This window comes from Chlamydotis macqueenii, chromosome 1 (genome assembly GCF_036417535.1).
Source record: "Chlamydotis macqueenii isolate bChlMac1 chromosome 1, bChlMac1.mat, whole genome shotgun sequence".
NCBI lineage: Eukaryota > Metazoa > Chordata > Aves > Otidiformes > Otididae > Chlamydotis > Chlamydotis macqueenii.
In genome coordinates, this window is record NC_141556.1 from 92,188,225 (window position 1) to 92,201,564 (window position 13,340).

Here is a 13,340-nt window from a genome sequence, read left to right on the forward strand (position 1 = left end):
CCTCAGTGCCCCTCTATAGCTTGATCTAGTTTGGTTAAGCAGTAAAGAATCACAAAGCAGGCTGAGAGGTGATTCAAACTCATTCTAGCAGAGAATCAGAAGTCACTAGGACGTTGCAGAAGCAGGAGCTTAACCAAACAGAAATACCACTTCAAGAAGTAACTCCAAACATACCACAGAAAGGTGGTGTAGGTGTATGCCGTACATCCACCTCATAGCAATGCTCCATTTTACAACCGAGAACTCCAAAGCAGAAGTTCTCATAACCGACTTCTATCTTTCAACATACTTCAGTGAGGATGCAAGAAAGCTAATAACAAGATCAGACAGAAAGAATACAGAGTTCCCAAGCTACTCTGATATAGTGGTCTCTAGACCTGCTGGCTTAATCAATCTCATCTTGCATGCAGTTCATGCCTTCTACATTCATACCTATCCTGTAGTTACTGCTCTGAAGTGAAAAATTGTTCCTAATATGACACTCATTTCAGCAGCAAAGAGTAGAAACACACAGGAAAAGCTAACACTGAAGAGAACAGAAGCTTGTTGCCTCTACTCCAGCCTCCTGGATAGTTCTGTATACCTGAATGCCCATACATTCACCCTCCGGCACCACCAACTTACCAACTGAATAAACTAATCACCATTCCTGACAAACAAACGAAACAAAACAAGGTTAGTTTCAGTTGCACATTCCAGTCAAAAGATGACATAGTATATTGTGTTTCTTGCAGTGCTACCGCTGGATTCAAGACAAGATGGTTATGATGTTACAGTTAAATTGTATTTAATATGAGGAATAAGAGATTTGCAGGAAATATTAGTTTTGCCTTTAAATAAAAGTGCCATTTTTTCATCTTTTGTTTGACAAAAAGCATCTCTAATCTGCCCTAAAATTCATTTAACAAAAAACTTGCATGAATACTACATACAAGTAGTCCAACAATTTTAAGCCTTTGGGGACTGTTGTAGTGCAGAGTTATATATGGATATTTCAGTGTTCAACTGCAACTGTGTTGAAATATTTAAACAACAAGAGCCATAAACAGGAAGGAATTGGTTTACAAAAACTGTATTACTTACAGTGATGTTCTGCAAAAGTGTTGGTACATTTTTAGAAAGATTAGCTTAAGTGTCCACAAATTGCAATATAAATCAAGCTAACTAGCAGAAGTTGCCAAAATACACTTCCATATCATACAGCCTGCCTTTGTTGCATTTATTCAAGGTCAGAGGAGTTGTAATGAGTTGGTTGGCAAAGGTTCAGCTAGCTTATCTGAGAAGGTGACTTTTGGCTTTTTCCTTAAAAAGAAAAAAAGCTTTCACTGAAAAAGTCTCTTGCATTTTTTATCACAAATTAGCCATAGAAAATGTCAAGCAAACACATGCCAATTTAGCAATATCTGCTTGAGTTGGTAGAAGAGAAGCATGCAAACTATCTTCAAAGACAAAATGCTCCATCAGCAGCAAAGTTTAGATGGTAGCATCAGAAGGAAAAGATGGGAAGTCTATCTAGGATCTAAAGTACAAGGAGTCAAAGGAGAACATCAAATTAGACTTCTGTGTCAGAAAGAAAAAGCTAATTCCTTAAGGAAAGTCTCTTATCCTCCAAAGACACATCTGCTTACATTAGAAAAAGATTATTTTGTTACTTAACCACAGGTACCAGCACTTACAAGCTTACCTTATCCAGCAACACATTCTGCCATAAGCGGAAGATACTGAGGTAGCTTCTGTCTCTTGCACTGAATGATGTGAAGAAAAACTGCAGGAAAAACAAGGTACAAAAAGCTCACTCGCAGCTATTTTCAAGAAACCCACAGTATCCTAAGGTTTTCAGCAATGGCATGCTCCTCTCACAGTCAAACTTGGGCTCATATTCCTCACACTCATTTTTAATAAGAGTTAGTTCCCCAATATCCAGATAGCATATGACGACACTTGCTCTTCTGGGCATCCAACTGCAATCATTTGCACCTTTGGCATAAAGAGCTCCCCCTCAACTCACTACACAGTTAAATCCTTCTCCCACTTCCAAATAGGAGGTGGAAGTGGAACAAATCAGAGATGCATATGCCTATTTCTTACAGGCCACAGCCCTTTCCATCCTTCCACCACATATTCCTTTTACTAATCTTTTCACATGAGAAGATGTGTAATTAAAATAAGTAAGAGATCAAATTAGATGCATCACTGGCAGCATTAAAATCTTTCTCTGCTAAACAAAATTTCAGATGGGAAAGAGGATTATCTTCCTTGATGATGAAAGTTAATATTTAATAAGTTGAAGGAGAACAGCCAAATATGAGGAATCACAGGCCATTCACAAAGAACAGCCCGAGATCCACCCTGGAAAACTATTCTGTGTCCAACCAAGAATTGTTATTTTCAAGGCATTGACAGAAGCAGCATCATGAAGTGAGCTGCGCATAAGAACATCCTGCATCATGCTTTTCAGTTTTTCCAAATACACACCCAAAAACTACACTTCCCAGAACATAAAATTGCACATTCTATGGGTAGATTTCTCAGCAACTCAAAATCCATGATATCATAGCCCTTTTGTTTTCAGCAGTTTTCTTCTGGGGGCACTTTAAATCCAGCAAGATCACAAAAATACCAAATTCAAGGACACACATTCTGAATTCATGCCCTGAACTTTTAGTTTTCAAATGGTTTTCCTTTGAGAATTAGTGGGATAAACTTCTGGTTTACTGCATCAACACTAGTCTGCAATCAAACTAAAGTTGTATTATCAAGCCAATATGCACAGGGATAAAAACACTTAAGTACATCTTCTAATCCTAAACCCATTTAAAGATTTGACAGGGAAGTTACTTATGCAAATTTAAAATGGCAAGTGCTCTGCCCTGGACATTATAATTTTAAAAAACAAACAAAACATATTTAAGTACAGGTTTTCACCTTTTCTCCTTTTGTTGCTATTTGTATGGCATTTGGAATGAGCCGAGCAGTCTTCTCCTTTGTCATGAAAGTGATATCCTTCAAGGCAATAGAAATCTAAGCAGAAACAGATTTAATAAGACATAAAATACCTGTTAAGATTAGAAATTTAGCAAGTAATAGAACATGCAAGAGGAACTCTAACTAACCCCAAAGCCTGGGATGCAATTCAGTTAAGATCACAAAGGCAATTACTGTCCCCACTTGCTAACCTTAACGGCAAGCATTCCAAAATAGAAGCAATTTAAGATTACTTATAATTTCCTCTTCTTTCACACTAGGACTAGGGAAGCAAGTAAGACTTTCTTCTTTCCTTCCACTCCTCCAGCAGCACTCGAGGACTAAGGGCACAATCCCAACCACATAGAAACCACAGACCTGAAAGTCAATCCCAATCAGTACACCATACATAAGGCAGGACATAGATCAGGTAACAGACTATCTAGTCCTTTTTCAGAGATTTATTTGCAGTCCAGTCACTGCAAGGAAATCTTCCTGCTTGGGTATGCCTGCCTTGCATATTAGTACTCGAAATGCTTCTGTTTAGAAGAGCATGGTCTGACCAGCTGCAACAAGCCATTTCCATTCAGTCTACCCCCTTCCCTTGAAGATAAGACTCCACCATTCAGCTTAGAAAGGAAGAACACACAGGTGGATCTTGCTTTTTCCTGTGTGTGCAGAAGGTCCTCCACTTGCTGTCTTTCTCCACACCAGTACAGCCTGCTAAGGAAGTCTCGGAGCTTGGCTCTAGCATTGCAGCTGATGAGCTCATATTGCCTTACGATCTCGCCTAAGATATCGCTCTGCTAGGCAGGCCAGAACAGGTTACCAGAATGTATGCTATTTTGCCTTAGCAGTTTATATATTCAAGGGTGTCATTTCAAAGGGATTTTTTTTCCAATCTCAAGCCTACAATACAAAACATTAAATCATCAAATCCATCTGATGAAATTAAGCTTGGTTTTCAGTCAAGCATTTCTACACTCCCTTTTGTCTCAAGTACACATGCTATTTGTTGTCTGTCCTGTGTACTTCAGAGCACATATAGCAGAATTTTAAGAGATTAACTTAAGGTATGAGCGGTCTTACAGCTGCAGAACATTTTGATACATCTCCATCACCTATTAACTAGGTTACCTTTCATTTCTCATTCACTACCTCATGCTATTTCTACAGCAGATGCAACAACCGCTTGAATGAAAAATTTTAACTTGTTAACCTAACCTGACAGAAATAGAAGGCCAACACGTCACGAGTATCTACTTTTGCTCATACTGCTCAAAAGCTGCAGATCACAATATGAAAACTTGCAGAGCTCAGCTTGTCTTTAGCTATTTTAGATGCTGGTATTTACATGCAAGACTAAACCAAGTTAAGGTTCAATGCTGGAGATTTCTTGAACAGGGCAACACCATATACTGTATCATGCTCCTGGTCTTACAGGAGACCATTACGTGTTATGTTCTTTTATAGAGCAGCTTGTCTTGGTAAGGAAAGGCAAATCACCACCCAAAAAAAAATGTAAAGCATCAGCTTTAACATAGCTCCTGAACTCCATCCTATGCTGAATGACTGACTGAGCAGGCTTACTTCAGCATTCAGAGGTCTCCAACGCTAGTCTCATTGTACAGAGCAACAGATCTGCCCTTCCACTCTGGGATGCAGGCTCTTTCTTTTCAGTACAAAGTTACTAACATGAGATTGACAGGGTAAGACTTGTTTGAGGGACTGTCATATCCTGATAATCTAGGACAAAGAAGAGGTGGGATCCAAGTGAGCTAAGAGATCTTACTGTAGTCTCCCATCGGAAAATGTTGCTGTGGAAACAGAGCCAGTTTTCAGAGAGATACAGGCGTCCTTGCAGCAGGATATCCTTCTGGAGTGCACAGGCATAATCTGTGTATACAGAATAAGAATAAGTTTACTCACTTACTGCAGCTCAGTTGACCCAAACCTGTAAACTTAAAATGACGTAAGGGTACTACAATACAATTAAAAAACCCACTTCTTTCACTCTTCAAAAGTGTGTGAAGGCAGACTTGTACTGGGCTGTATTTAGACCCTTGTTCCAGGAAAATCCCAGTGCCAAAGTTGATGGAAATATCTGTGTGAGGACAGCACTCCATGTATCAACCTCCTGTGCATTATCTTATATTTTCAGAGAAGAGGTATCAGGCAAGATCAGGAGTAGACAGGAGAAATATTCATAAGTCAAACTTTAAAGCACCTAAACAACAGAATACACATTTTATAATATAACAGATTAAACTGTCAACTCCTACATAACAATAGCTCATATTTTGTAGTAAGATAACCACTTTCCACTAACAGATCCTATCACTAACTAAAACTACCTGCAGAGTGAGACACTAGAAGGCAGCTTGAAGTATCCAGTTCTTCAGGCAGGGGATATTTTCAGAAGCTGACTGTCGTTTTTATTATGATACTGCCTGTGGCTGAAACACCCCTACTGAGAATGAGATTTAATCTAGAACGCAATTACCCAGCATCAGACACCTGCTAATTAGGAAAAAGAACAAAAGATTTGTTTGCACTTCCAAAAAAACTCTTTGAGAGAGTTTTCATAATTTCAGAGCCTGAAGATTCAAACAAAAGGAATTTTCAGAAGTACTACTGCTAGAAAGTTAAGACAGACCGACCCCTTTGGGAGGCTCCAATCTAAAGAAGGTTACCTTATGTACAGAAAATACTCAGAATGTACCTATTCATGCAGGATGTTAATGATTTTAACTTTGAGGTATCAAAGAGTTTTGTTATTTTGAAAAGCATTGTATCTGGCATTGACTGAGCCAGAATTTTTATTTTGTATACAACAAGACGATGAATACAGTTCTTGTTCAAGTACCAAGAGGTTCAGGAATCCCTCACCATCCTAACTTCAAGGTAAGTCTGCATCCACACTAGCTTCTATTACAATTTTTAAAATTCTCTTAGGTTTTCCCCTCAAATAATCAAGTGGAAACAAAATTTCTTGCAACAAGCATAAGGCATCTATATAAGCCCTTGGAGACTTAACTGCAAACAGAATTACATAAACCTAAAGAAATCCAAACCAGTAAGTTGTAAGTTCATGTTAAAAGTGAAGTCAGATACCAAAATGCTGGGAGAGCAGGGAGAGGGAAGGTAGCAGGAGTTTGATGTTAAGGACTTGAGGATAGCATTACCAAGAAGTTTGCATCCAACTTCTGTGTTTAGGAAAGGGAGAGGGATTCAGACCTATAAATACTGGAGCACTAGGTAAGTGATGAGCAACACCGTGGCCTACCTACACAAGAGTTTAGCATTTCTCTTAAGTTTTCAAATCCAGTAACTTAAGATGCTGCTTGTAAACAACACTTTCCGACAAATTAAAGTTAGCGGCACTGCTCTACGCTCCCATTTTTAAAGTCTAAGTGATTTCTCTTTCATTATAAGAAAATAACTATATTTCATACAATCTTTGTATGCAGTGCTCATTACAGCGGAATAGTTGCCTTTTGTTAACTGTTAAGAACAGGAGCAGTTACAGTTCTTTTGAACAGTAGCAAGTAATTGCTTCTTTGAGCAATGTAAAGCTTGTGATAACTTTCTCTGCATCAAGCAAAGAGCTCTTTGCGTAGAGGATGCAAAAAGTCCTTCCAAAGGAGAACTGCTTTTTATAGGGTAAAAGTATATAAAGTAAGAACTTTGCTTATGATGGCGCAGGTGCTACATTGTTGAGATTAACCCATTACTAAATCTTTCTTCAAGTCCTTGGCAGCCTGTTCATTGAAACTGTGCTTCAGAGTTTGCTCCGCAGCTTCTTACATCAATCCCATGTAAGGAGAAACATCAAAACAATGCTTTGAAGTAATATCCTTTTCTTCTGTACTGAACTCAAGTATTTTTAAAATGCAGAAGGCATTTCAGAGGATAACTGCCTCCTTCTGAGGCTGGAAAAGGACACAGATATTTAACTGTTTCTGTGTAAGTGAAAGCTCTAATCTCTCTTCCATCAACCTGGAAGGAACTCAGCATGCTGCAAGCATATACTGACAGCCTCTCCATATTCACTTCGTTAAAGGCTGCATAAGATGAGAGATGAACTTTAAACAGTCACAATGCCACTTCTGTATAAAAACATCATCCAATTCTTGCCCAGTGTGTTTGTTATACAATGCTTTGGCAGCGCAGGCAGGCTTACCTGGAAGGCAACTGATAAAGAGGGAATAAGGTGCACCACTGCATGCAAAGGAGATAGGTTTATGTGCTTGCCTTCTTTGGATTTTGCAGTGGAGTAAAACAGGGAATCAGAGCTCAAAAGGAACATTTCAGAGCTAAGAAGTTATGCTTGATAGAGCACAGATATTCTCTGCCACTTCTTTCCCCTCCCACCCCATGCACTTCTCACCACCTCTGCTCTTCCTCCTAAGCTGTACTTCTATGCCTGCACCCATGTCATCAGCCTATGGATAAGCTAACCTGGTATACTGGTGTCGTAGTTCAGCCCCAATCGGGACCAGACTACACAGTTTCTCTCTCTTGCTCCCCCCACCCTCCGAGAGAATAGGAGGAGATGATACAAGAAAAACAGCTCAAGGTTTGAGATAAGGACAGGGAGAAATCCTTAAAGTTACCATCATGGGCAAAACAGACTCGACTTGAGGAAAAGTATTCATTTATTTCTAAAACTAGCAGGAGAATGAGACAGGGAACAAGATAAGCCTGGGAAGAGGGAGGAGTGGGGGGAGGTTAACATTATCTCTACCACCTTCCCCTCCCGAGCAGCACAAGGGGGAAAAAGGGAATGGGGATCGCAGTCAGTTCATCACGTGTTGTTTTATGCCGCTGTATCATCGTCAGGGGAAGAACTCCTCGCATTCCTCCCCTGCTCCAGCGTGGGGTCCCTCCCATGGGCCACAGTCTTTTGTGAAACTGCTCTGGCGTGGGTCACCTCTTCCACGGGGTGCAGTCCCTCTAGAACAGGTGTCCCAGCGTGCCATGGGCCACAGCCTCCTTCAGGCCTCCACCTACCCCTGCATGGGGTCCTCCACAGGCTGCAGGTGGATCTCTGCTCCTCCATGGACCTCCATAGGCTGCAAGGGGACAACCCGCTCCACCATGGTTGTCACCACAGGCTGCAGGGGAATCTTGGCCAGGAGCCACATTACTCCTCCCCCTCCTTCTTCACTGACCTTGGCATCTGCAGCCATTCCTCACAACAGGCTGGCAGACGCCCCTCAGGATCCTTTTTACATCTTATTCACTTCTCATCTCCTCTCCACTTCTTGCAGCCAGGCTGGGCTGAGTTGGGCCCTGTTGGCTGCCCAGCGGGAGGCCAGAGGGTGAGGCCTGCAAGGCCCACAAGGCTCGTGCCTCCCCCTCTCTGCCCCCTGCTCAGCTGCTTCACATCTTCTCTCCTTCTCTTTTTTTCTGTTTTCCCCTACTTAAATACGTTATCGCAGAGGTGTTATCACAGGACATTCTGCTACCAATTGGCTCGGCCTTGGCCAGCAGCGGGTCCATCCTAGGCCCGGCCGAGTCCAATGAACAAAGGGGAGCAACTTCTAGCAGTTTTCTACAGATGCTACCACCTTAGGCCCCCCCTCACTAACAAAACCTCTGCTCAAGGCATGTACCAACCCAGAACTAACTGATTTGCACAGCACAGCACCAGGTAATGTACTTTATGCTCAGCACTAGCCCAGGCACTACTACAGCTGCACAGATCAGCATGGAGCATAGAAGGTTTTATCTGCCCTCAATATACCTCGTTGACAAACCCATCCAAGTGCATAGCATTATAAATCAGGATAAAATGAAGATTGGTTTGCATTTTCCAATGATCTATGATGGCTGATGGGATTTACACACTTAAATATCAAATTTTATGTCCTCATATCACATAGCTAGCGTTTATCTCTGAAAAGAGTATTTTAAATTCCACGCACACACTGTGTGACTCAGTAGCAGAAGTCACATTAATCAAGGTGCCTAGGGCAAGGGTTTAGGCTTAGTTCCAGGGAGCAAGGGAAAAGCTTCTAAGAATTGCAAGCTATCAGCTGTAGTTTGAATTTACCGTAAAAGAAACACCTTGGCACTGCTGCAATATGAAGTTACCAGCCAGAAGACAAGCACTTTGGTGTGATTATGTCTTACCTACTATGAGTCTCTCTGAGTCTGGCAGATGAGAAAACTGTCTCTTGAATTCCTCGCTCCTATATTTGTAAGTGGAACTTGAGAGCTGCAACAAAGAATGGTAAAAGGTTAAGCAAACAGATTATTTTCAGCTGTCTTCATACCGGATGTGTAATTTTATCTTGAACAAATGAACACCAAAAGAGCAATAAAAAATAGGTGGTATCTAAATGGGATCATCACTGTAACTTTATGCTTGCTTATGTAAGAGCATGCTTCCAATATTTAGGATAGCATGGGCCAAACTGTTCCCTGTATCAGGCCAGATGCCAGTTACAAGGCATGTAAGTTGTATGATGGCAACCTGCTCTCCACTCACAAAGACACAAGAATCCCTTCCAGGGCTAAGTCTTCTAGCACAGACTAAATGAACAGGCAGCAAGGCCACAACACAGGAGGTGACAGTACAGATCAAGTCTTCATGCAAGCCACTATCCAGATACAAACCACAACTTAGAATACCGACTTCTAATTGGAGTACCATTTCCGGCATACTACAATGCAGTGGATTTCTTGACAGTTGCTATAATTAGACCTGTAGGAATAAAGGCCAAAGTTTCCTCCAGTAAACACAAATAGCAGCACCATCACCTCTTGATTTCCTGACCTGTTCTACACTTCACCTCACTCTCTACGGTTCATCTAAGATTCAAATTGGGTGGTAAATTCACAGCAAAGATTAATCTTGATTGACTTTAACTCGTTATAAACAAATGCCCCCATTTCCATTCAAATAAAGAGCTTTAGCATGTTCTCCAGAAATTATTCTCCTGTAAAAGCCCAATTTTTTATTTTTGCCATAATAACAAGGCCATTTTTTTTCCTTAAGATGTTGGCCACTTATTTTAGGGGGTATCCTAACAAAATGCTGTATAAGACTGACTCATCTGGACTATAGCTAAGACAGGAAGAAGTCATTTAAAGTGTTACCAAAACCAGGTATAAATATACTATAGAAGACTTGTTTACATTTTTTTTTTAACCTTTCTAAAGATCTTAAGGATGTGGCTGCTATTCTCTCCGTGAGCACCTGTATTACTCCAAAACTTAACATTAAGTCTGTCTCTACCATAAGATCAGTGGCTACTCACCTTTAGGGTGGGGGAAGAAAGAAGAAAGGAGGCAAAGAACCACTTGACTGTATGACCTTGCAGCATGTTTACTAAAAAAACACCTAGTTCTAGCGCACTCCTGCAGCACCTTAGTTGGTCACTACCCTTTCATTATGTCTGTGCTTGTTGTCAAAACAATCCCAGAACAGAGCCAGACTTATCCTCAGCCTGAGGGTCTTTTAATAAACTAGAACCAATAATGCCTCCATCTGACCAAGTTTCACACATTTTGCTATTTTCTACAGAATAGATTCCTGCTTCTTGCAGTTCAAAAGTTCCCTGAACAGCATCCTATGCACACGCAAACATCCTATGATGGTCTGTCATCTACCCATACTTAAGAATCGAGCTCTTTGGCCACAAGAACACAAGCGCTACTTCAAGGTCAGGTGTTTAAGTGCATATAACAGAGCAGAGGGTAAACTTGGCCTGATTTATTTTAGCTTCTTTTTTTTTTTTTAAAGTGTTACCTTCTATTACTATCAATAAAACAAAGTCTTTATGTCTGACCACTGGTGAGTACATATTTGCTGTCACTAATATTCCGAGCATTGCAACATAAAAAGGCAGTGAGGGAGGGAGACAGGAAATATGTCTACCCTTCTGAGAAAAGCAAGCATGATAGATTTAGGTGCAACTAACAGGACAACACTTTAGACATATCCTGTAAGCTGTATGCTTCCAGTTACATTTCAGCTATTTCTGAGACCATGAAAATAACACTCTTGGAGAGCATGTCGTCTACTAAAGTAGACAGGCTATGGTTTGACCTTGGCACATTGCACCCTGAAATGCATACTTCTAGCTGATCATCTGAAACAGGCATCCAATGACTACATCACTTTCAAGAAACTGAGTTCTTTGCAATTACTCTAGAAAGAGACATGGAGAAAAACAAAAAGCCAACTTGGATCTGTGAAGTTTCCACTTGTCATTCCAGAGATCCTATAGTTCACACAATCATATCTCAACTGACTGAAATCTGAGCTTGTGATGGCAATGCTAACATACAAGGGGGGGGGGGGGTTAAAAAAAAAAATCCCCCCCCCCAAAAAAAAACCACAAAAAAAACCCCAAAATGGTCTGCCATGAGAGCAAAAGACAGCTCACAATCTTCAAGCCCGAGCTATGAAGCCACAATTTAAGAAGCCAAGCTTTTAAGGAGGGAAGTACTTTCTCAAACATGCCATACACAGATAAGAGCTACGCTGAATATAAGCATTTTTGTGGTTATAAGAAAAAGAATCAGGAAGTGAACAGGAACATTACAGTATCACAGACACATTTATATTGGTGCCCGAATCAGTCAGCTGAACAGCTCCAAGAATTCAAACTCATCAAACTCAAGATATCTTGAGTTTTACATAGAAATGTAATTTAGAGCATAAAAACCTGCTATAGCTTGTCTGAGAAACCCTTGCTGGCATTTAAAACTGACAAATAGGCTATAAGAAATCCTCTTATCAATTGTAGATTTCTACTGAGCTCTTAGGACACTTATGAACAGCCAGCACTGAATCCTTATCTAATCAGCAGAAAAAAAAACAGTGAGCACATTGAAGCTTTTTAACCTTGTATTTTTCTTAATTTGTATGAAAACTAGCTCACTTAGATCTCCAATTATTACATGCTCAGTAAGTGGCTTGGTAATTAAGAGATCACTTAACAGACTTGGGAAATAGGGACAATTTTAATACCATTGGCACTATCAATTTCCTTAAAGTGAAAAAGTAAGACATTTCCATTTCCAAGAAATACAGCATCTCTCAACCACCATTATAATATCCCAGACCTGGCAGCATTTGAGGCGGGTTGCCACCTCTGGGTTATAAAACTTGCCATCAAATATTAAAAGAAAGGTGTAAATTAGGCTGTAGTATGATGCTTAAAAGACGAAAACAGCAACTCAATTTTAACACATGCACATTTTGAAGTTTAATTATAAGTCATCAGGCAAATACTTTGCCTGAGGATAATCTTAGGCATTTATGGGTATGTTATTTTTAATCACAAAGAAAATTATTAAGTCCAGCCAACAACACATTAGCATTCTATCTGAAGCCATAAAATACAGAAACCTGTAAAATAGCACAAGCAGAAAAACCTCTTTAGTGTCATCCAGAAAGTTTTACAGAAGACAGTTATGTAAGAACCAGATACTACTTGAAGACACATAACCAAGTGATTCTCATACCTTGTTTAGAAATGGACCAGAGTCCAACTATATAAAGTCATGTTCCAGGAAAAAAAAAAGTTAACTTAAATTAGACTGAGTTATTTATATGATAGAAGCCTGTTAAAAAAAAAAAATCTTCCCTTCACATTTACATCTTCAAAGCTTAGACATTGTAAATAATTTGAGCCACTTAGCAAACTGTGGAGGAAAAAGAAGCTACATCTTCTCCCAAGAGTACAGTAAAAATGCTAAACATCAGGTAATTATTTGATTGCACACATAACTAAGCATGCAAACAATCAACCTCAGCAGAACAGTGTGCACATTTTTTAATGTTTGCTAACGACAGTGATAATTTTGCATTTGCTTTGTTAGTGTTTTCCAATTGTTTTGAGGCACCACAAAAAAAACCACATTACCTGACAACTGGGATTCTACAGTTTTGACATGCAGCCATGAATACAAACAGCTGAGAACATAGGTGGGTTGCCCTTACCACTAGAGTAATACAACTTTGACATCACCTCATTTTAAGAGATGCACACATGCCTCCCACTGAGTTTCAGTCTTAGCATCAGTTATCACAAAATGCTTGGGGGCCCAGAACCAAACAAGCCTATTAAGCAAGCTGCATGACCTTCTCCCCTCTTACGCTCAGAACTTTTATGCTCACTTAACCATCAAAATATGGCCAATGAGACTCACAGCTTTGCTCCTGTCTACAAGAAAGCCAATATATGCTATCTCTACACTCCACTTGAAGACCATCCGATGTGCTATTCCCCAAAGACAGAAAAGCTTGACCTGTACTTTCCTATGAAATTTCTAGACATGGTTGAAAACAAATCTGGCAATTTTAGTAAGGTTAGGATGAAAGTACTTTTTAATCCTACACTAGCACATTAAAAAAC

The 13,340-nt window shown here is 40.1% G+C and overlaps 1 protein-coding gene across 1 annotated transcript in view; it reads right to left on the bottom strand.

Moving 5' to 3' along the window:
• GRAMD1C (GRAM domain containing 1C) overlaps positions 1–13,340 on the bottom strand; it is a 57,438-nt gene that overhangs the window by 29,561 nt on the left and 14,537 nt on the right. Inside the window, 4 exon segments of the mRNA XM_086770783.1 lie at positions 1,685–1,765; positions 2,926–3,021; positions 4,757–4,860; positions 9,103–9,187. Coding sequence (XP_086626909.1) covers positions 1,685–1,765; positions 2,926–3,021; positions 4,757–4,860; positions 9,103–9,187 — 366 coding nt within the window.